This window comes from Oxyura jamaicensis, chromosome 3, assembly GCF_011077185.1.
Source record: "Oxyura jamaicensis isolate SHBP4307 breed ruddy duck chromosome 3, BPBGC_Ojam_1.0, whole genome shotgun sequence".
In the NCBI taxonomy this organism is placed as follows: Eukaryota; Metazoa; Chordata; class Aves; order Anseriformes; family Anatidae; genus Oxyura; species Oxyura jamaicensis.
In genome coordinates, this window is record NC_048895.1 from 85,915,110 (window position 1) to 85,939,291 (window position 24,182).

The 24,182-nt window shown below is 36.9% G+C and overlaps 1 protein-coding gene across 7 annotated transcripts in view; it reads left to right on the forward strand.

Annotated features, from left to right (window-relative positions):
- The window catches only part of COL12A1 (collagen type XII alpha 1 chain), a 97,728-nt gene that overhangs the window by 20,667 nt on the left and 52,879 nt on the right, over window positions 1-24,182 (forward strand). For 5 of the 7 annotated variants that reach the window (XM_035320997.1, XM_035320996.1, XM_035320998.1 and 2 more), the window contains exons 12-23: window positions 710-982; window positions 1,911-2,183; window positions 12,663-12,932; window positions 15,486-15,752; window positions 17,016-17,208; window positions 17,980-18,101; window positions 20,781-20,930; window positions 21,014-21,133; window positions 21,728-21,892; window positions 22,087-22,233; window positions 22,805-22,944; window positions 23,918-24,047. In XM_035320997.1, coding sequence (XP_035176888.1) covers window positions 710-982; window positions 1,911-2,183; window positions 12,663-12,932; window positions 15,486-15,752; window positions 17,016-17,208; window positions 17,980-18,101; window positions 20,781-20,930; window positions 21,014-21,133; window positions 21,728-21,892; window positions 22,087-22,233; window positions 22,805-22,944; window positions 23,918-24,047 — 2,250 coding nt within the window. The remainder of the gene's footprint in view (window positions 1-709; window positions 983-1,910; window positions 2,184-12,662; window positions 12,933-15,485; window positions 15,753-17,015; window positions 17,209-17,979; window positions 18,102-20,780; window positions 20,931-21,013; window positions 21,134-21,727; window positions 21,893-22,086; window positions 22,234-22,804; window positions 22,945-23,917; window positions 24,048-24,182) is intronic. The other 2 variants (XM_035321002.1, XM_035321001.1) reach the window with 1 other exon arrangement.

The following is a 24,182-nucleotide window of genomic DNA, read 5'->3' on the forward strand; positions in this document are numbered from 1 at the left end:
TTTTATTTTATTTTATTTTATTTTATTTTATTTTATTTTATTTTATTTTATTTTATTTTATTTTATTTTATTATTCTGGGATAACAAACTATTTCCTGTCTTTGAGGTTGTAACTTCATTCATTTTTTTTTTTAAAAAAAAACAAAACAAAAAACAGTAGATGCAACTCACATTTCATTGAATGTATTTTTTTTTTTGGTGAAAATTTAACTTAAAGGAGTGGATTTTTTTTCCCTGTTACATTTACTTTGGATATTTCTTTAATATAGGAGAGCTGCCTGTGTGTCGTCTGATGTATCTGATAATTGTCTGTAAATGGAGGTGGTACATAGCCACAGCAAATAGCCACAACAGTGAAATCTCTACAATTTGTTAAGAAATTTCCCCACAGTGTGCCCCAAAGTCCCTCAGATGTTAAAGTTCTGCTGTCACTGCTAAACGCAGTCAGTCTTAAATTTCAGAAGTGGTTGTATAAACTGGGATTAATGTACTTCTGGAGACAACTCTATTGCACTGCTGATTGTAACTCTGGCCTTAAATTTTCAGAAATGACTAATGATTTGTATACCTTAAAATGGATGGGATGGCAATGTAAGCTGTTGTTTTGGTGAACAGGATGAGCTAATAAAATGGTTGAAATGCTTTCACTTCATGGACTGCTTGATCAAAAGCAAATATTTACAAATTACATGTGTATTTTTTTTTGTAGTAAAAGGTGCTCCTCGAAACTTAAGGATAACAGATGAAACTACTGATAGCTTTATGGTTGGCTGGACTCCAGCTCCAGGAAACGTTCTGCGGTACAGACTTGTATATAGACCACTTACTGGAGGAGAAAGGAGACAAGTGACTGTCTCAGCAAATGAAAGATCAACTACTCTACAGAACTTGATTCAAGATACAAGATACGAAGTGTCTGTTATTGCTGAGTATCAGTCTGGGCCTGGGAATGCTCTGAATGGATATGCAAAAACTGATGAAGGTATGTGATCGATGCTATGAATATAGTATACTTGAGAAAAATTCCGTGCACGTTGACATATTCACACTGAAAAGAGAATAACCCATATTGGCCATAGATGAACAAAGAATTATAAAATTACTCAAACCTCATTGAGAGGTAATCTAAAACAATATAATTTATCAAAACTGTTATATTTCTTTTTGAAACATAATGTATTGATCCTCCAACATCAAATATGCCAAGGAAATTTGGGTGAAGAATCTACCTGTATGTTTAATTGTCCTTATGATTCTTCTTCCTATTGCCAATGATATAAGTTATGTTTCTTTTCAGCAAGTTCAGGCCCAGTTTGTGCTTCTGAATGGAAAGCAAGGAATGAATGAAGCATTTGATTTATTAGTTATCACTGTAGCCCTAACATTGGCTTAAACATAAACGGTATGATTCTGTAATGAGTATCATGCCTTATTAAACTAAATCCAAAGAGTATAGACACATTATGAATGTCTTGGTCATCAGTGAATCTTAATTGAAATTTTAAGTTTATTAAACACCAGAAATAACTAGCATCAAAAATAACTGAGTAGGAAGCCTTAAGTTATTAATTTGACATCTCATTGCTGGTCTTTGGCTTGATTCTTGATGGGTCTTGGTGTAAGCTTATATTCAGGTGCTAATATGTGTAAGTGTTCTGGAATAGAGCCTGTAGTTTTAGTAGAAAAAATAAAAAAGGGGAGCAAAATAACTTTATTGGGCATTTTTGCATAAGGAAGATGGGAATGGCATTGTACAATCCTGGTTACATTAAAGTTATACTATATTAGTGCTAGTGCAGACAATTCAAGAATTGTATTTTCAGCATTAAATTCCATGTTGAAGTAACTTAAAAAATAAACCAATGAATTAATCTTGCTTCAACTTGTTTTCAATATCTTCTATGGTGCAGTCCGAGGAAATCCAAGAAATCTGCGAGTTTCTGATGCTACAACATCAACAATGAAGCTGTCTTGGAGTGCTGCTCCTGGAAAAGTGCAGCAGTACTTTATAACTTACACACCAGTTGCAGGAGGTGAAACTAAGGAATTGACCGTGAAAGGTGATACTACCTCTAAAGTGCTGAAAGGCTTAGATGAAGCCACTAGGTATGCATTGACTGTGTCTGCCTTGTATGCCTCTGGAGCAGGAGAGGCCCTTTCTGGAGAGGGAGAAACACTTGAAGGTATTTTTTTTTATTTTTTTATTTTTTTTTTGTTTCTGTACAGTCATTCATTTATTTATATGGTTACTGCTTAAGTTATCTTAAAATGTACTGTCTTCCTGAGATATCTACAGAAGTAGATATGTGAATGAAAAGTAGGCATAAAGACATTCTCCTATGTTACAGGGTTTTTCCAAACCTACTGTCCATTGGAGAAAACAATGTGGTCTAGTCACTGGTTGTGGTCTCTTGGAAAAAGGTATTGCCAGAAGCAGTGTTCTACACCAGCCTCTGAGATATTCTTCCTTATAACTCAACTTTTGAGTAGTTTTAGTGGCAGATTGTTATTAATGTAATGGGATTAATTAATAGGGTTAAAATATCTCATCCATTTGAAAATCTGCAGGGTTTCTTCTGTACTGCGACTGAAAGATGTTCAGGAACTTTTTTTTTAAAAATTAGATAAGCAACATCTGGACTCGGTATAGGAATAATGAAACATATCCTGCTTTTAACTATAGGAGTAAGAACCCAGGGCTGAGCATTAACAGGGTGCTGGTAAGGCAGAGCCAGAGACTTATAAGGAGGGCAGGCTGCTCTCATTCTGCCTTTGAGTGGAGACTTTCCCAGACTTGTTCCTTGTGAGCATTCTCAGTGTCATCTGTTAATTGTCAGGGGATAGGGAAGGTTGCCTCCTAGGCCATGAAAGGAAGTGTGACTGTGATCTTTGCTGGCCAGGTATGTATTGCTAAGGCCTGGCATTCCAGCTCTGTAGGGATGGTACTTGAAAACATCTTACAGATGAATTACGTGGAATTAAAACTCCTCCATTGACACTAATGGAGTTATAGTAAGGATGTACTTGGCTCTCAGTTTCCCCATTAGTTTAACTTTTTGTTTATGCCATAGATTAAAGAACAAACCAGGAATCCTGCTTTAAATAGGAAACTGTAAAAAAATCAGTTCCAATAATTTGCTAATGGGATGATTTCATCCCAGTAAAATGTAGGCACTTATTTAAATGCTGAAGTTTGCAGCATAGACTCTCTGGGATTCTTCTGTGATTCATGAAGAAAGGCAGATATGTCCAGAAGGCAGATAGACCATCTAAGATCTCGTTTTCCCTTCAAAGGAGCATTTCTCTCTCTACTGACTATAGAAGGAGGAGCTGAGCATTAGGCTCCAGCTCCACTGCCACTACCTATGTCTCAGACAACAATCCAATGCCCAATACTTCCTGTGAAGACTTCACCCTGTCTTAGTGTGTCAGGCACCTTGCAATTCATGCTGAAACTCCCTTGGCTTTCACTACCAGGCCAGACCTCTTTTGTAATGTGGAGCTCTTGAGATATCAGGTGTGTTTTGAGTTCATGAGATAAACCTAGCTTGTTACTCTGTCATAAAGCTTGAACAATAGGGAAGTCTTTTAAGGCATTGCCTAGAGCTTCAGTTAAAATGCATTCAAAAAACAAGAGAGCCGTAAGTGAAATAGAATTGAAAATACAGACTCATTAGAAAAACAGAATTCAGTCACAGGCAGAGATTGTCTTGTCCTTTCAGTACTTCCTGATGCAGGAGGGCTCAGATTCTCATTTGGACTTCCTGCAGACTGCTATGATAAATTGTTGAATTGTTGATAGGAAGAAAAACAATCTGAAAACTGGCTAAAAAGTCAAAGAAGTTGAAAGAATAATTGATTATAGTTCAGGGCTTTTTTTTTTTTTATTGTTATGCAACCAGATGTAGTTTAAAATGGATGTTGCACCTAGATGGACACACAGACCTTCCTGTAAAAGTACTCTAAGCAGATGGTTAAAGCCTTGTGTCAAAAATTCTGTGATAGTTTTAGTCTTGTAATAAATATGAATAAATTAGCATCCTTGATACAACTTAATTTCTATTCAGTTTCTCATCTGGGAGAAAAACAAACTAAAACTTATGTTTACCATTTAGATAGGTATGACATTCTTTGACAGTTCAGCTGGATTTGAAAACCCTGTCACAGTGCACTCCAGAAAATGTTACTTTTTGTATTAAAGCTATCTATTAAATATTCCTTGATTATCTAAATTGTTAGTAAGAGCATATGCTGTTGTCTATAATTACGAGTGATCAAAGGTAAAGAGCAGAATGCAAATTTATTTTTGCAAAACAGCAGAAGCCTAAATCATGATGTTTCCTCATGGAACATCCACCTTGTATTGCAGCATATCTGCAGTTTCATGGAGTATTAAAAATATTTGAATTAGGCCAAAACTCTTTGGACATAGTCAACAGATATTTTGAAAGACTGATCAATAAACAGTAAGCAAGTAGGTACTGTTAAAGTGCTTATAACACAATATTTCAATGTATAGTACTGTCTTACCTCACTGGAGGATAATAAGACAAAGCTTGTGAAGAAAACCAGGCAGCTAAGAATGAAAGGACTGCAATTTTGGTAACCAAAAAATAACATTCAAATTTTAAACCCTAGTATAGAAATTTAGCTGAAAAAAGAAATGTTGCCTGGGAAGTCAAGACAAACATGGTGGGACTCTGTTGAAAAGTTATTCGGGTCAGTGAAGTGAGTACTTGACTAATCATTAGCTGAAATAACTTGTCTGACTGAGGCTTGGAATGGGACAGATCTTAACTCCTGGAGAAATAAACTTATCAACAGTAATGACAAAAAAGCTGTGAAAGGAAGCATAAAAAAGTGTTTAGTATTTCAGTTGTTTTTTCCGTGAGCCATAGTGTCTGAGAAACAAAATAGTGCAGTGAGTGTTTTTGATTGCCAACAGCACTGAACTACTGAGTACTTAAGCATTTTCCTGTATCAGGAATCCCAGTGGGGTTTACTTAATGTCTTCGCCATATGGCTTCTCACCAAAGCCATGCAGTCAGTGATGCCACAGTTGCTGACCACTTCAGTTCATCAACATATCAAGAGCTAAGGCTGAGATTGCCTCTCAAACTGGGACAGTTGTGAGTTTATGGTATTGATATGTAGTCTGAAGAGAAGTCAGTTTGGGTGTAATAATTTCGGCTCTAATAGCAAAGTGAGAAAGGAGGAACTGAGGACACAGTAGCTTCTCCAGCTATTGTATAGTCAAGTGGCAGGAAATGAAAAATCCAAACTCTCAGATGTTTATGGAATTTAACTGAATCACTAAATGGTCCCCTGTGACTAAGGGTGTAGACAAACATTCTTACTGCCTTCAGTAATGATTTACTTTGCTTTGCATGTAGTAGGAGAGCTCACACGGCAGTTACTTTATCTGAGATGCAAAAGTAGCCTCTCGGCAGAGAAAAACTAGACCTTATGGCTGGTAATTTTTTAAACTGCTGTAACATGTTTGCAAAAACATGTCTCCCTAGGCATACAGTAAAGGTCCTTCAGTTATATATGCCATCTCCAAAGTATTTGGTGCAGTTAATAATTACTCTGGGAAGTTCCACTTCTTCCTCTGCTTTGTCCTACATGGAAGTTTTTCAGTGCTTTCAGGTGGTGTGTTTGCTTCAGGTTACCCAGAAAATCTGTCCACACAAACCCAGTAATCACTCTGTGTAGTTGGTAACACTTACCAGCTTGGTACTCTGCTTCTCTTTTCGTTTTTCATTTTTTTTCTAAGTATATGCATCCCCTTACTGTTTCTCCACATAAAAAAACAACTAAGACATATACTCCCCCAAGTAAATGTAGATATTCTCCTCTATAAATGGTTTGCATAGCTATCTGGTCCATCCCATAGATAAACACATGCCAGAGAATCTGAATTTTGTGAACCATTCACAGACAACACAGTGTAGACAGTTTAGCAAATAATTAATCATAAATAAATGTTCTGTACCATACAGGTATTCCAAGAGAGCAAGTTTATTTCTTCTTTGCCTTTGTGTAATAGGAATAGTAAATAATGTTTTTTTTTTCACTCTATTGAAGGAAAGAAACTATGTGTTTTCCTTCAGTAATCCAGATTTTAGGAAATTTATAGTGCCCTGCTCTTTCATACAGCCTCTTTCACTCACCGCCTCATTTTGTCTCCAGTTATGAAGTACCATCCAGAGGTGAAAATTCTGGAGCTTTATATTTCATACTGCATTAAACATAACTGCATGTGCAAAATATGTGCTGTAGGAAACTCTCCACTTTTATACTCGTTCTTTCAAAAGTGCATGGTGATCTATCACTAGACAGCTTTGGTTGGAGCCCTTCTATAAGGGTGCCCTGGAAAATTTTTCCTCAGACACATTTTGTTGGCTGTGATTCCCACCCTAGCTCACACAAAGACATTAAAACTGCTAAAGTAAATTAAATCAGTGCAGGCTGGCATTTGCCATTTGATGAAGCAAGGCTTGTGGCAACTGGGGTAACTAAACAAATTAGCACTAATCATTATATTTGATGGTACTTGGTAAAGATTTAAGAATAAGCAAGAAATACAGCAAACCCTTAGTGAAAAGTCTTCCCCTCATTCCCAAACACCCAAAACAACCCATTTGGTTTTCATTTTTTATTTGGTCATAAGATCTTACTCAAACCATCTTACGCCAAAAATAAAATGGAATGATAAACCTGGTGAGGGTGGTGAGTGCCAATGTAACAGTCAGTGAGCATTTTGTGAGGGCTACTGTTTTTCTAATCTGTTTTTTTTTTTTTTTTTTTTCTAGAAGAGGTAGTTGCAAGTCTGACAAGAATTTCATTTTCTGCCCAAAGGTTTGCTGTCAGATGAAAAGAACATAGTGTACATTAACTGCTAAATAGATTAGTGTTCATAATTTGCACTTATTTTAAAGAAAAACAATTGCATTAGGCAATCTGTACAGAAATGTTTAAGGATAATGAATGCCTGAAAAGCTGCTGATATATTATATGAGTGCCCTCTTGCTGGCCGTTACATATTTTTCAGAACAGCTTTAAGAATATTTCAGTTACTGACCTTAGACAGAAATGGATCAGAAAAGTCTGGGGCATTTTAAAAACGAATTTCAGAGACATTTAGCAAGGAAGCCTTTTTTTTTTTTTTCCAGAAAAAAACTTCAGTGGTTAGATATTTCAAAATATTTTCACTTATATCAGTAAAGTTTATAATCTAGAAATGTTTTTAGTGTAAATGGTTGTAGGGCTTTTAAAAGGAATGAGATTGCTAGTCTACATTAGCATGTCAATGCATTTTACTTACATTTGTGCATTTTAGAATAAACAACACATGGTGCAGTTTATTATAATCAGACAATAAATTTCATAGAGATTCATGTCATAGTCCATTCTCCTTTAGAATCTTTATGTTTCAGTGATGTAGGGCCCAATCCCGCCATCCTGTTCTAGGAGTGGGTGTTTGTGCTATGTGAATTAGGCTCCACTCACTGTATCAAAGAAAAAAGTTGTCATGACACTTCTTAGTTTTACATTATTTTCTGCTGTATATATTTATTAAAGCTTAGGTCTGAGGATTTTGGTAGAGGAATCCTTTTATTTTGAATAGTAGTTCTTTGGTAAATAAATGATTTATTTTTGCTGTTTCTATGGTAACACAATAATGCTTTAGAAATGAATGACCTCCTACAGGCAGAATAGTACAAATTCAAGTGACATTTTCTTACAATGAGGTTTTTAGCACATCATAGGAATTTTACGTAATGCTCGAACTGTAGTGCTTCTTCCGTCCTGACAGAAACAAGGACTCAGTGTTTCCAGGAGATTTAATGCTGTTTCATGCATTTTTTAAAATTATACATTCTGAGATTTTTGAGTCTGACATTTGAAATTGACATTTGATAATCTTTGGAAAATTATCTTAGTTTAACATAGCAAATTAAACATGTATCAGAAAAAACAAAACCACCACCGTCCACAAAAACAACCCCCCCCAAAAGCAAACAAAAAGGTGTTTCTAGACAGTTGAGAGTGGTGTTAACTGATTAACTGTTGGAACAGATGGGTAAAATATTAAAGGACTATGACTTCCTGCTGGCCTTATCCTACAGTGGGGGACCCAGGAGTGCTCTGAACAGAGTCTCTGTCTTTTGAGTCAGAACCCTCCTGGTTTTCATCTTCTCAACCTTTTTTTTTATTCCCAGTAGGACAAGACACTTGCTCTAACAGGGTCAAGTGAGAATTTCTTTTGTGTAGCAAGTCCTTCAGGACTTCCACACCATGTTCACATCCTCTCACATAGGCAGTGTGCTTGAGGGCTAATGCTCCAGGAGTAACCAACTACTTTGCAGCTTTCAAAGAATATCAGCTGGTAGAAGTGGTTGCATCCTCAAGTGCTGAGGAGAATTTGACCTCTGGAGTCAACCTGAAAGGGATTCTGCCACCATCCCATCTGATGTGTACACTTGGGTCCTCTGCTGCAGTGCCCTAGCCTACTGACTTAATGGGATACTCTTGTTGTATACCATTGTAAACAAGGCAGGACTCAAACCATAAAGTTTTGGTATATGCCTCTGCAAGAGAAGGGTCATTTATATAGCTGATTCTGAATTTTTAAGGATGCTGGCACAGAGCAATCCTCTGTTTAACTTCTGTTAAACATGGCTTTGCATAAAATTTATCACTGCAGGTTAATTTTGAACGTTGGTTTTAAGAACACGTATATAAAATTGTTTAAACTTGACCCAAACTGCATGTACAGATCCCACTGAAATGAACTGGAGCTGTGTAAATGTTTCTGAGAGGAAAGGCCATTTGAATAAAGCCATTTGATTTTTATGAATGTCAACATTTAAATTTTAGCTGATTCACGCAGTCTTGTGTTCAATGACAACAGCAATTGCCTGAGAACTGTGGGAAGCAAACCAAGTAGACACAGGGAAGCAACTTTAATATTGTATTTTGTCTCTGGCATACTATAGTGGAAAAACTTAATATGGAAACTGGACATTGCAAAAGTCCAGAGCTGGGTGTAAGACTGTCTGAGATTTACCCAATTAATTTCTGAGACTGTGTCTGCATGGAGCGATGGTAGGGATGGATAGGGTACTGTAAACAGATTGCAGTTCTGAGCTAAGGACTGCTGTGGAGAATCTGGATAGCTGAAACAGGTGACTAGCTTGCTTCCTTCCTCATCTAGGGGTTTGAATTGTGTGTGCAAGTGTTTTGTTTCCCCATGTACTCACTGTGGCTTATGTCTGTGTTTGGTACTCCTGAGCATCATAGGATTGAATGTGCGTTAGGGAATCATTTTAAAAAACAGCTGCTTCCTCACATGCTGATGACATGGGGGCTATATGAAATTAAGGCTACACTTCATCTTCCAGTTCCAGTCAGGAAAAAGCAGGAGTCATTTGAATGTTAACCACTTGAGAGACTGCCAGCCAGCACTTTTCCTTCTACCACTGTGCAGTGTCTTTCCACTCTCCTTATCCATCCTGCTTAAACAAGCAGGTGAGAAGCAGATGTACAAGAAGCATTTCTGAACATGTGAACCAAAGAACAGAGTGACTGCTTCAGTATTACAGTAGATTATTATTATTATTATTTTCTAACTTAAGCAAGTCAACTAGGTATTTTGTTTCAATCTGAAGGAAAAATGTCTCATAGGTCTACTTGTATGTTTGCTGGTCATTAAATTATGCTACTGTTATTGTGGAGTGTAAATAAATTTCTTGACTTTGAGTGTAGTAGCTTAGATAATACTTGATGGAATCCTAATAATTTTGGACTTACAGTTGGACTGCATCTCAAACACAGCTGCTTTCCTCATACAAAAGCACTTGTGAGAGATTCTAGTGAAACAGAAAATAAGCTGTCGGTGAACTTCCACCTCACACATGAGGTGCAAATCAAGTTAGTGTGTTATGTTAAAGAAATGTTCTCAGTTGCAGTGTAATACATAAAAAGTCCAATTTCCCTTAGTAGGTAAGTTGTCTTGTCAGCAGTTTCCAACTATTTGAAGTCAGAATTTTCCATTTTGGTCTAGTGGTTTGGTAGGAATCCCAGTCCCTTTCCCTCTCTTACCTTGCCTTATAAAAAAGACATTTAGTTCCAAAGGATATTTTTTTTTTTTTTTCAGAACTAACATATTACAGTAACTGGTGTTCATTACAGTCCGTTCCAAACAAATTATTTTCCTCTGTTATTTAATGACCTCAATAATGACTTAATCAATAACAGTTTTAAATATACAGTTAGGTTTGCAGCGTTTCCAACGTATATCATTAACTGTAGTGTCCAAGAGTAGACTTGCAAAAAATTGTGCTGTGGTAGCAGATACTTTAATACTGAAATCATGTTGTGGCAAAGCTATGTTTTAAAGTAGCCAAAATAAAGTGACTTGTATATTTATATTACATTAAAATATGGAAAGAAAGGTTTTTATTGTGAGACATCTGTGCATTCTATCAAGTTAAGTTTTCCATATTTTTTCCATTTGGATTGCCTTAATATATATATATTTTTTTTATTGTATGAAAAAGCCAAAATTTGGGAGTAGAAGCTTAAGAGCAGACAGAAAAATTGGTGTAATTTACTTTTGAAGGCAAATCCTTTTTCAGGCTTCCAGGAAAATTGGTCTTTGGGGTTTAGATTCTGCCCTGGCTTTTATTTAATGCAGTCACTGAATTCAGTGAGACTACATAAGGCATGAACTGAGTCGGGTCTTCTCACTGTAACTTTTTCACTATATGCAACTACTATTTTTGTGAACTGGAAAACAATTGAACTTTAGCTAAACCCCCATATCTTAACCTGTTTTTGAAGAGAAAATGCCATAAATTTTGGTGACATACATTGTGAAGCTAAACATTGATTTGAAGAGTAAAATTGTAAGAAGTAACGCGGAGTTAGGATGGAAAAAGAATTGCCTTCAGAAAAACATGATGGGATGTCCCAAGATTGTGAATTAGAACTGGAAAAAAACCCTACAGCACAAAGGAGTTATTTAACATGTTCTGTTAGCTAAGTTTGATAGAGTCAGCTAGGTGATTGGAGTGGTACCCTCTGATTCTGTCATCTGTGAAGCTGGTGATTCTAAGAATAATTATTCTATCAGCATTGCTTGCAGATACATTGATATTAATTTCAATTTTATCATTTAGCCAAGTGGGATTCATTGGCTCAGTTTTAATGAGGTTGTGCTGGCAATGAGATAATTCCAAAATGAAGCCTTTCTGCTGGTAACCTTGTTTGTTCCAGTGGTATTATGTTTGGAAGCATTGCGGATTTGCAGTGAAAGTAAAAGACAAATGAGTATGAAAACTGAAAATGCAGTTTATGACTGTGAGCAACTTGCTGCTCTGTCTTGGACTGAAATTGCTTCATGCTTCTGAAAAGTGAGGTCTGGGTTTGTGATGAACTCAGACAGTGGAAATTGGATAAGTATTGAATTTCTCTGTGTTCAAAGAATTTTGAATCTGGTCCTGTGGTTGCTGTAGTATAATATACGGATATATTTTTATCAGTGCAGGTGAAACTTAGTCATGATGCCATAAGGCCACCTCAAGTGTTCAAGTCCTCTCTCTAATCAGTCTCAGAAATGTCCTGTACAGTGAGAAAGGCCATGGAGAATATACGCTGAAGAACCAAACGCTTCTGTGTGTATATGGATCTGTTTTTGTACATCTGGTTTTGTAGATCCCTTTTGCAGATTTTGCTACAGTGAGGCCATTGCATTAAAACCAACAGTCAGTGCTCTTTTCCTGCCTCAAAAGCCAGCCACTGCAATAGGAAAATTGAACATATGTTATAAGTGTATGTTAAACATTAAACAGAGGCACTCCTTTTACTGCACCACTTCAGACCAATGAGCTCCATTTTTAAGCAGTGGAATTACTCTGGTGTGTTAGGTGAGACTCACTCATCCAGCTGACAACTGGATTTCACAGACTAACGAGCTGTTTCCTTCATTCCAGGCTGGCTGGAACAAACTGTAGTCAGAAAGAAGGTACAAGTCTTACAAGTGGGGAGATAAGATTGTTTTCTGCTGTAACTGCTGTATGATGTAAACACACTGCAAATTAGTTGTAAACAGATAAAATGAAATAGCAGGTAGATCTAGTAAGCAGCAAGCAGTACTCAAGGAAATAAGAATAGTAATATTAAATAAATAAATGAGGTTGTCAAAGAATTTGAATGGACTATTTCACTCAGTCTTCTCAAGTCTTCTTTATTTACCCCTCAGAAAAAAATTACACATGTGAGGGTGAAGATGAACAAATGAAGGAAAATTATTTAGTTGTGAGTTAAAACCTATGCAAATGAGCTGCAGCACATTTAAGCATTGGTTTCATTCTGAGACTTAGCTTAATATCATTTTTATTTTGCAAGTTTTAAAGCATGACTGCTAAGGATCTTGTACAGTATGGGATAGGTTATTCATAGCTTAAAGTTAGCTTTCAGCATTTTGTTGAATAAAGCAATCATTTTTTTCTTGGAACTACACATGCATGTTATTTAAACTAGTATTGATGGGCCAAAATTTTGATTCTGCTTTTATGATCATTTTAGTTTTCCATTTACTTGCTAACTTTTGCTCTTTGTACTTCAGTGACAGTTTATTGTTTTCTTTCTTGCAGAACGTGGTTCACCTCGTAATTTGGTTACCACAGACATAACTGACACTACAGTTGGGTTATCATGGACACCAGCTCCAGGAGCAGTTAATAACTATAGGATAGTATGGAAGTCACTTTATGATGATTCAATGGGAGAGAAGACAGTCCCTGGAAATACAGTGGATGCAGTACTGGAAGGCTTGGAGCCAGAGACTAAATACAGGATTTCAGTATATGCAACCTACAGCAGTGGAGAAGGAGACCCTGTAGAAGGAGAGGCTTTTACTGATGGTAAGTATACTATGGCATTACCACCATTTGTAATATTCAGTTCTTTAAAATTATATTTTAAAGAAAATTGACCTTATTTTTCTTCACCTTTACTTTCTGAAAAATCCCCTAAACCAAAGTCTCACCTCAAATCAATCAGTTCTAGTTTTTCCTTTGACCATTAAAAAAGGAAAGTCTTTTCTATGTCATGTAGAGTTTGATTTGGAGAGAATTACCTCCAATTTGAGATGTGATTTTTGTGAAAATTACTCTGAAGCCAGTCTTTCATGGGTTCTTTGTGACTGCTGCAAATCTGCTGGAATAAGTAATGTAGAGTAAGGATGGAAGACAGTAAATTCCCACAGAATTGGTGAATTTCCCTTCCAAGTTATTTTCCTTTTCAATCTTCACAATCTTCAAACTGAAGCTCAGGGGGTGATTTTGATCACAGAATCAATCATAGGATATATCCCAAGTTGGAAGGGACCCACAGGGATCATTGGGTTCAAATGATGTCTCCACACAAAATCAGACCATATGTCTGAGAGTGTTGTCCAAATGCTTCTGTGGTGGTTTTATCCTGCTGGGCAGCTGACCTCCTCAAAGTTAAGAGGGAGAAAATAAGATGAAAAGGGTTCAAGGGTTGAGATAAGGACGGCGAGATCACTCAACAATTAACATCACAGGCAAAAAAGACTCAGCACAGGGAGGTTTACATAATTTATTATCTTTCACTAGCAGAATAGCACAGTGAGAAACTAAAAGCAAACTAAAACACCTCCCCCCATCCACCCTCTTCTATGTCCTTCCCCTGAGTGGCATAGGGGAACGGGGAATGGGGGCTCCAATTAGTCCCTAATGCTTTGTTTCCACTGCTCCTTTGTCATCACTCTCTGCCTTGATGTCTCCAGCGCTGTTCCTCACTCCTCTCTCCCAACTGCTGTTGCTCAGCAGTCTTTTTCCCTGTCTTAAATCTCTTCTCCCAGAGGCCCAACCAGTGTCGTTCATTGGCTCAGCTCTGGCCAGCAGTGGGTCCCTTTTGGAGCCGGCTGAAGCTGGCTCTGATTTGACATGGGGCAGCTGCTAGGCTCTGTTCAGAGGCCACCTCTGCAGCCCGCTGCTACCAAAACCTTGTCATGTAAACCTTTCTTGAAATCAACTTCTTGAACTCTGGCAGTCTCAGTGCTGTGACCACTGCCCTGGCGAGCCTGTCCCAGCGCCCGACCACCCTCCAGGAGCAGACTTTTCCTTATCACCCAATCTGACCCTCCCCTGTCCCAGCTCCATGCCGTTCCCTCGGGTCCTGTCACTGTCCCCAGGGAGCAGAGCTCAGCGCCTGCCCCTCCACTTCCCTCCTGAGGGAGCTGCAGGCCACCATGAGGCCTCCCCTCAGCCTGCTCTGCTCTGGGCTGAACAAACAAAGGGACTTTGTCTGCTCCTCATTTGTCTTGCCCTCCAGACCCTTTACCATCTTTGTGGCCCTCCTTTGGACACTCTCTAACAGTTTTATATATTTCTTGTACTGTGGTACCCAAAACTGTACAAAGTACTTGAGGTGAGGCCACACCAGCACAGAGCAGAGTGGGACAGTCACATCCTTGACTGGCTAGCAATGGTGTTTTTGATGCACCCTGGGATATGGTTGGTCCTTCTGGCTGCCAGGGTACACTGGTGATTCGCTACCAGGACTATCAATAGACGCAGACCTGAGTTTTCTCAGGTCTGGGTCTATTCTCAGTTCTTTGGTCTGGAAGAGGATACTGTAGCTTGCAAAGCCTACCTGACTGTGTGATGAAATACTGACCAATTCTGGCATGCCAAGGAGGTTCTGTTTTGCCACAACCTAGATGCTGGTTCACAACAAGCATTACATACCTTTTATTTCAGATTTTTTATGACATTTCTATAGTCTGGAAAATATCTCTTAGAAGCTGAGTGCTGCAATCTGTAGAGATAATGTCCTTGTCCTTATTTCAGCACTAATATTGTTCTACATTTAGTGTTCAGTGACTTTCGAAATACTCATGAGAATTTGTATGGGGCCCAACACTCAGGGGTTTAGGCATTTACTAGTACAGTATCAGACCTGTAAACCCCAAATTTAGAAAATCTTAAGTTTGTAGATCATTTTCCTCCTTAAAAAAGGGCTATATATAATACATATATTTCACTTATGATATATATATAATATTACATATATTACATTATGTATCATATGTATATTATATGTAATATATATTTCACATTCACTTTAGCATCCTGAAACCATTACTTAACAGATTACCAATAAGTGCTACTAAATAAACCTCCCAGTTAGGCTGTGTCATCATGTAATCACTTTTTCTTTTGGTCTGTAATGGAAAATTGACTTATGTTTATTTAGTTCATTACAATCATAAAAGAACGTAACAATGCCCTGTGAGGTTTACCTGTGTTTCCCCCAGTGAAATACTGTAATTTTATAAAAGGAAAACAAAACAAAACAAAACAAAACAAACTAATTTTGTAGGCATGCATTTGAACATATTTTTATGTGACAAAGTAAACATTTACCCATATTTTTGCACTGAAAAGTGTCACCAAATGCCAGGACTGTGACAGTAGACAACGAGACAGAGAATACAATGAGAGTTACGTGGCAGCCTTCACCTGGGAAAGTTTTGTCTTATCGTGTGTATTACCGACCACGCAATGGAGGAAGGCAGATGTTTGGAAGAGTAAATGCTCCTGCCACAAGCATAGTGTTGAAGAGACTTAAACCTCGAACTACATATGACCTCAGTGTTGTTCCAATTTATGACTTTGGGCAAGGAAAATCAAGAAAAGCAGAAGGAACAACAGGTATGTACATACTTTTACAGGGTTTGATCATTAAAATTTTCTACTGTAAACTGGTAATCATGATACACAGAAAAGCTGTGGTGGAGCCTGCTAAGATTATGAGTTGATATACAAATTGAAGAAAATGTTATAGGTTGAGAAGTAAATTTGATTTGTTGGAAATTTCTGTATGAGAGCTGAGCACAGCTTTCTGCTGTTACACTGAGGGTGTAGCTGTGGTTTATGTTTTGAAAATACCAGACCTGTTTTGAAACACTGTCACCAGAAGTTAAGGTGTTTTGTGAGGAAAACATTTGTCCACAGACTATTTAATCAGGCACTGTCATGTTCTTCATTATTTGCATTTTTGGTTCGGGATATTGATTAAATAGCTACCGTGCATCCTGTTATTTAGACTTGTCTTCTTTGGTAACCATATTTTCTGTGGAAAACCTAAAGCACTTAAAATGGCCAGTAGATGACTTTAAAGAGTCCCCAGTGAAAGCCTGACTGACCTCAGAGACCACGGCCTTTTGGACAAGCAGTCTTCTCTCTCAGAAACTCTAAAATGTTTAATTCCTGGTGAGGAGATTTAAGGGGGTCAAAACAAAACTAATTTTCTACTCTGCCTTTAGTTTGTGTCTGATGCTGGTCTTTTGTTTTGTAAGGAAGTGGTCTCTTGCTCTCCAGATCAAATCAAGGAGATTTAAATTCGGTTTTCTGCTTCCATATGTAGAGAGCTGTTACCAAAAGAGATTTATTTTATTTTATTTTATTTTATTATTATTTTTTTTTTCTGAGATGTTTCTGCCCTTGTTGGGCAGAGGTACACTGAGATACACTGTAAATACCTCATGCCATTCTTTGTTCTCTGGCTCACCCAGCCTTTGCCATTTAAAAGAGAGAATAGCTAATCTAAGCTGATTGCATAGTTTTTCTCTGTAATAAATAGAATGGATGATTAGTCCACGGTCAACATTCACTGTAAAATCAGATGGATATTTAAGATAGGTGAGATAAATTACTATATATCCTTCAATATGTTGAATGTAGAGGGAGCCTTGATAACAAACATAGACTGTGTCTATTACTTAGATAGCTAAAATTAGATGAAGTGAATCTCACCTTTCATATCTTGATACTTGTCTTTATGTCAAAGAAAGGGACAAAGAGTTTAGCGTTGACACTAATACTGGATTTACATATGCATTTTTACACAAAAACATATTTGTCATTTTTTTCATAGGTAGAGCTGATTTAAATCCTTTTCTTACATTCTTGCAGCCTCTCCCTTTAAGCCACCTCGAAATCTGAGAACTTCTGATTCAACTATGTCCAGCTTCCGAGTAACCTGGGAGCCAGCCCCAGGGCGAGTGAAGGGGTACAAAGTAACTTTCCACCCAACCGAAGATGACAGGAATCTTGGAGAATTAATAGTAGGACCATATGACAGCACAGTGGTTTTGGAGGAACTTAGGTATGGATAATAAAAATCTCTTTTCTTTCTTTTTTTTTTTTTTTCTTTTCTTTTTTTTTCTTTTTTAAAATAAATTTACCCTGGGGCTTTGCTTAACCATGTTTAGGGATTGTAATACCTGGCAAGATCTACTGTAAATTAGGAAGCATTTTTGTCAGTAAAATGTCATGATCTGGTGATGCAATCTTTGAGAAGAACCCGGTAGGGCTATTTCTGAGGTTATTCACATGACTCCTGGTGTTCTCTTAGGAACTGAAGGAGGCAAAGATATGGGCAGAAGTTGTATTCTGCATTTTACATATGATGGTATTAATGGGGCAATGGAGAAGACAGATTTCTAAAGTTTCTCTGAAAAGTTCCTTAACTTATGTAAAAACAAACAAACAAACAAACAAACAAACAAACAAACAAACAAAACCCCTTGTTTAGTTCTTGATTCATTTTCTAAGAGGCCAGGATTTATAAAGTAGGCTTCAGAGCATGTCAAAATCTGTTATGCTGTTATGAATTGCATGCATATAAACCTGTATGCATATTAAAAATGGCATCATTAACAATCTTAAATTACTTGAACAAAGAAGACTATACATTTATGTATAAAACCAGCTTCAGGTCAAAACTTCACTGTCTTGTGGAAAAACTAGTATCTGTGCTTCACATTTTAACACCTTCTTCTCTGTGGAGTAAAACTGTGAAGATTTCATAAGTGAAGTATCAACATTTAGCTAGCCAAGTGACTTCAGTTACAGTACATGTGTTTAACTATTGCAGGGCAGGAACTACCTATAAGGTAAATGTTTTTGGAATGTTTGAAGGAGGAGAGAGCAACCCACTTGTTGGACAAGAGATGACCACCCTTTCAGACACTACTACGGAGCCATTTTTATCTAGAGGTAAACATGATTGTATTCAATAAAATGTAGTCTTGGCTTTTGGATAAAAGAGATTGAAAGTTTCCCAGCATTCCTTATTGTTTTTCTAATGCACATAAATATCTGTTTGCAGGATTCAGTAGACTCCCTAATCTGATGACATAACCTCTCATCTGAAATGACCACTAAATATGCCCTAGTTCGTGTCCTCTGCTCCCTTTAGATGATCTTACAAAAAAGATAACTCAGGCAACCCATGTTTTGCTGATTACTGAAAGCCATCTGCATCACATTTTCGAGCCATCCACATCTGTGTTAAATCACATAAGGTCAAATTCTTGAACAGAGATCATTGCTCATCTACAGGGGTGTTCACAGGAGTAGAACAAAGAATTTTAGGCAGATCTCTAGCCATTTCCTTGTCCTTATATGTGACTCCTCCTTTTAAGATTACGATCATATAATGGACAAAGATCTGTTAGCTGGGGATGTCAGAATATTACTGTGTATTATTTAAGTTTATATGCAACATAGTCATTATTTAGTCACTTTTACCATAGAAGGAGGAGAGTTAGTACAGAAATGCAAGTGCTGAGTGTTTTCCAGTATCTGTTTGGGAATTTCTTCCTGTGTAGCTAAACATTCCAATCAAATTTTCTATGATTGGAATGACAGCAGCTCCCTTGATATGGTTAATGGGCCTCTGTATGTTAACTGAATCTTGTGGCCACTGTACTTTCAATTAATCCTGGATGAAGAGAATTTCAGGGCTCACTCCTCCATGGAAATCATAAAAAGCTTGTCTGCATCAGGTCATTGCTTCTTAGTAGCCAAGTATACACATAGAAGTGAAGACTTCGCCATTTTAAGATTTGTATAATCATCAGAGAGAAGACAGAATTTCAGGAGGACAAAGAACCTCAGTGCAAAGGCACATCAGAGTCAAAAACAAAACAAAATAAAAAAAACCTTCTGATAATTGACTTTATATTCTTCTTGCTTAACCTCTTTAATGCCCTGCTTCCACATCGGACTGTGTAAAAATACTACCCTCACTTTTTATTGACAACATTTTTAGAAACTTCTGAAGTTATTGGTGTCCCACTCAGTCTAATGCAAGAGGGTAAAACTAAGAAAAGCTACATAACAAGCCATCAGTGACATTAAAGTAAAGCTGTAATAAATCTAGCAGAAAAATAATTACACCAAGTGTGGTTTGTTATTTTATTTTTTATTACACCAGCTGTCATTTCTGTCTTGAGTGTTATATTCTTTAAGCTATTTAGTTTTACTAATGCATGGATTTGAGTCATGGTTAATGTGAGAAATTAATTTTATATCTGGGACTGTAAATGTAATAGCACATTATTTATTAATGGGGGAAAAAAATCACCCTAGGTGCCTTTGCTAGAATTTTCCATGTGGGGAACTATGGTAGTTGGAAGAAAAATAAAAGTCAGAATAGTTTAACTTTTATATTGTACAAGAAGCTAACCTTAACTTCCATATTAAAGTTATGCATGCAAGTTTTTGAACTAACATAATTTTACTTAAACCCTACTCCCAACTTATTTTATTGTCCTGACTAAAGACTAGATCTATATTTTCTATGCAGAAGAGGATCATGCTTTTAACCCCCAGGTACATGGAATAGTTATATTCATGAGTCTGCAGTGTTGGATCAATTATGTGGAACATATATGAAATCACAATATCTTTCAACTGTGATGAGTGTGGCTGATTTTTCTCAATGGGATTTCTTCCATATAAAGACCAGAAGCTCTGATGGCAGGAAGCCAGAAAATTTGCAGCTGGTAACACAATCTACAGGAAAAGAGAGAGAGCAAGGATTTTTTTTTTTTAAATGGCTGTGGATAAAATTATTGTGTCTTTCTACTTTGTATAAATATTTTGTTATTTTCTTTGTGATGAAAACAATATGATGCATATTTTATTCTGTAATTTGTGAATTGAAGATACCTGAAATAACTTCCTACCTTTTCAGAACATCGCAGCTTTATATAAATGTTGTTCTTGTCCCCTATTTCTTGAACTGTGTTTATGTTTGTGTATCTTCTAAACTGTGATCTTTCTTTCCTTTATGTGCAAACTACTGTACCACCTGTATTACTATGTCTTTTGTCCCTGAAAATTCAGAAATGATATTTATATGAAAGTGGTTGTTATATATTCTGTTAATTCCACTGCTACATAGTTGAAAATTGAGCAATAGTTTAGTCATGAACAATAGACTAAAATACTGTGAATTTGGATAATCTGATAATGTTCACTGCCATGTCAGTGGTTAGCTCAGTAGTCCTTTGGAAATCCTCTGAAGTAGTTTACAAAATCTCTGAAAGATGGTTATCAGCCATCTTTAAAGACCAAAATAGATACTGACATGACAATAGGGAAGAACACTGGCCGTGACATTTTAGAAGGCTTATTTTTAAAAGGAAACATACATGAAAAAAAATTATACAGCTTTTACCATGGAACTAATGACTAGTGTGAATAACGTTCACAAATAGGTCATACTTGACAGAGTGCCAGTGAATAAAACTAGAGCTATTTTGGAAACTAACTCATGACATATGTCATATAAAAGAGGATTGGGAAAGAAAGCTGTCATGCTAAGGCTATATTTTTCTGGTTGAAACCTATCATGCTAAGATTATATTTTTCTGGTTGACATGGCAGGTTTAGAATGTAGAACCAGAGCAGAAGCTGATATCGTGCTGCTAGTGGATGGCTCATGGAGTATTGGGCGGCCAAATTTTAAAACTGTCAGGAACTTCATAGCCCGTATCGTTGAAGTTTTTGATATTGGTCCTGACAAAGTACAGATTGGTAAGTCGTCATATGTCAGAGAGAAAATGAGGCATAGTTGCTGCATAGCCACATAATAACTCAGCAATAATGGCTTTTTCCAGGTCTTGCGCAATATAGTGGAGATCCCAGGACAGAATGGAATCTCAATGCTTACCGAACAAAACAAGCTTTGTTAGAGGCTGTAGCCAACTTACCATACAAAGGAGGCAATACTCTAACAGGTATGTCACACCACTAGGATTTTCCTTAAGCTCCATGAAAAGAATTCTAGTAGCTGACCCTGGAATTGTGTAGGGGACTCAAATTCATCCATGATGAAAGGGCCTTATAGTTCACTCCAGTATGGTTGGAAGAGAATGGGTCTATATATATGCATACATATGTATATGTATGTGGACACATGTATGTGGACATGAAAATGTATTCTTAGTTGAAATCTGGAGAAAGAGCTAAGGAAAGAAGCTCTTGGGTGATAAAGAGCTTGGGTTATTGTTGAGCCTATGAGAAGAAGAAAAGGTAGTTCCATGTCAGGGTTGGCATTAAGGCAAGGTGATCCAGAAGGGAGGCTAGAGTGGATCATATAGGAGCGTGATCTATAGGAAGTAAGAGATTGTAGACCTTCAAAGGGCTGGAATAGTGTCAGTTGCTGTTAAGTGTACTTGACTGACCGCAACTAGATAATGAGTGCCTCTTGAAGTGGTAATTTGTGGAATTACGTTTTCAGAGCGAAATCACTAGGATGAAATGCTAGCCTTTATCATGTCTGTATGTTGAAATAGTGTATAATGATGGCTGTTCTCTTTGTATCATGCTAGGAATGGCCTTGGATTTCATCTTAAAAAACAACTTCAGGCAAGATGCAGGCTTAAGGCCCAGAGCTCGCAAAATTGGTGTTCTCATCACTGATGGCAAATCACAAGATGATGTAGTCACCCCTTCAAGAAGACTCAGAGATGAGGGAGTGGAACTTTATGCAATTGGTAAGTATTACATGAAGAGCTGGCCTGAGCCAATTTCCTCCCACCCCTCTGCTAAATGTATAGAGAAGTGGAAACATGTAAGTACCTAAAAGGGTGCTTACATTCAAAGAGTGTGTTTAAGGGCTTATGTTCATAGTGTTATGTTTCATAGTTGTCATTTCTAACAAGTTTTGTTTTCATGTCTTCTCTGTAAGGTATTAAAAATGCAGATGAAAATGAATTGAAGCAGATTGCAACGGATCCAGATGACATCCATGCATACAATGTTGCAGATTTCTCCTTCTTGGCTAGCATTGTTGAGGATGTAACCACGAATCTGTGTAACAGTGTGAAAGGTCCAGGTACATCACATTTTCAGTCTAGTTCATCCTTTTTCCATCTATGTCCTTGTTATGCTAATTCCTTTTTATTACTTTCTGGGAACACTGCATAGCCCTGGGCTGTTTTTTCAGCTGCTAGTGTGAGGAAGTTGTGCAGACCACCTGGACTACTCTGCAGGGATTCTTCTTTTCCTTTAAACAATGACTGTGTTATACCTAACACAGCATGACATGGCTGGACGTGCCTGCCTTTTTTTTCCCAGAGTCAGGAAATATGTTTCTCAACGTTACCTTTTTGCTCAGTATGCCAGGTTCTTTGATGATTCTCATCCAATAAAGAAAATTTTAGCAACCCTACTGTTTTTAAGTATTAATGTCTGATAGCTCAAAAGCAAAGCCTGGCATGGAAAAACAGTAATGTTAGCTGATGGTACTCCAAGGAAACTCTGGATTTTTATTTTTTTTTCCCCTAAGCTATTTTTTGTCTTGTTCTAGTTTATGTTTTCAATTGTCAATTTCTGACATTTTCATGTTGTCAATTCCTGATGACATAAGATAAATTAATACATTTTTAACTTCTTTCCACTTGTAGGTGATTTGCCACCTCCCTCTAACCTAGTTATTTCAGAAGTGACACCCCGTTCTTTCCGTCTGAGATGGAGTCCACCTCCTGAGAGTGTTGATAGATACAGAGTTGAATATTACCCTACCACTGGAGGTGCCCCTCAACAGGTTTGTATGGAATGTTCATCTCTGAGACTGGCCACAATAACATTGGAATTCCACATTGCAGTAACATCATTCTAAATTTTTTGCTCATTAGGGTCTGTACAGTATGAAAAAAAAATGAAAAAAAATTAAAAAAGGCTTCCAAGGTCAAGAATTTCAATAAATGGAAAACAAAATTATAAAAAAATAGGAGCATAAAGATGGGTTTGGTTGTTTTAAAATTATTAATCCAGGAGTAAAATGTATTTATTAAAAATAGTTTACTGATATTTCCAGTGATTCCTTTCTGTTTTTATTCTATTATCCTATATGAGTTTAAATAAGTCTGTAGTAGAATTTTTCTGAGCATACTCACAAGTAAGCTCACTGTCCTTTTAATACATTTTCTTGTTAAAAGAAAAAAAAAAGTGAACTCTGAATGTACCATCTCTTTTAAAGCTTTTAAATCTTAACTCAAATTTGACTCATGGTGAGTTTAATCTTAGTAAAACATGACCTCAGGATTTGACTTCTGATTTGGGTTGGAGCAACCATTCCAGTGTACATGGACCTTACAGCTTAACTGCTTGCTGGCATTGTTATTCTGCAAGGTGTTACTAGTGGCATGTACTGTAACAACACGGATTATCTTGGATGTTTGAAATCTTTTTCCAGGTGGTAAGATATAGTGATGACACTTTCTTTATGGTACTGAATAATGTAAAAATATACATCGTGTGAAAGCAGAGTGCAGAGTGAATGATGCTAGCTATATCCGGCCCTGTTGAAAACAAGTCTACTTGAGCTTTCCCTACAGCTTGCTTTGCAAAAAGAATGTTATACTGTAGGATAAAACATGTAGAAGATTAACACCATAGTGATTTTCAGTTCCATACCATTGATTTCTGAAGTTTCACAAGGAATTATTTTTCTCTTAGGGACAGGTTTACAAATGTATTTGTTATACAGTTGTTAACATACCTTCTCTTTTATGTAGTTTTATGTAAGTAGGATGGAAACTACAACAGTTCTGAAAGATCTGAAACCTGAAACCGAATATGTTGTTAACGTGTTTTCAGTGGTGGAAGATGAAAGCAGCGAACCTCTAATTGGCAGTGAAACAACCTGTAAGTTAGAATTGTCATGTGAATAACATAAGAACCAATTTGATATGAGGAGAACTTTTCAAAAGAACTTTTAGCACTGTGGGCTTTCTTTTTTAGAGGAAACAACATTTTTAATTTTAATGATCAAATTGTATT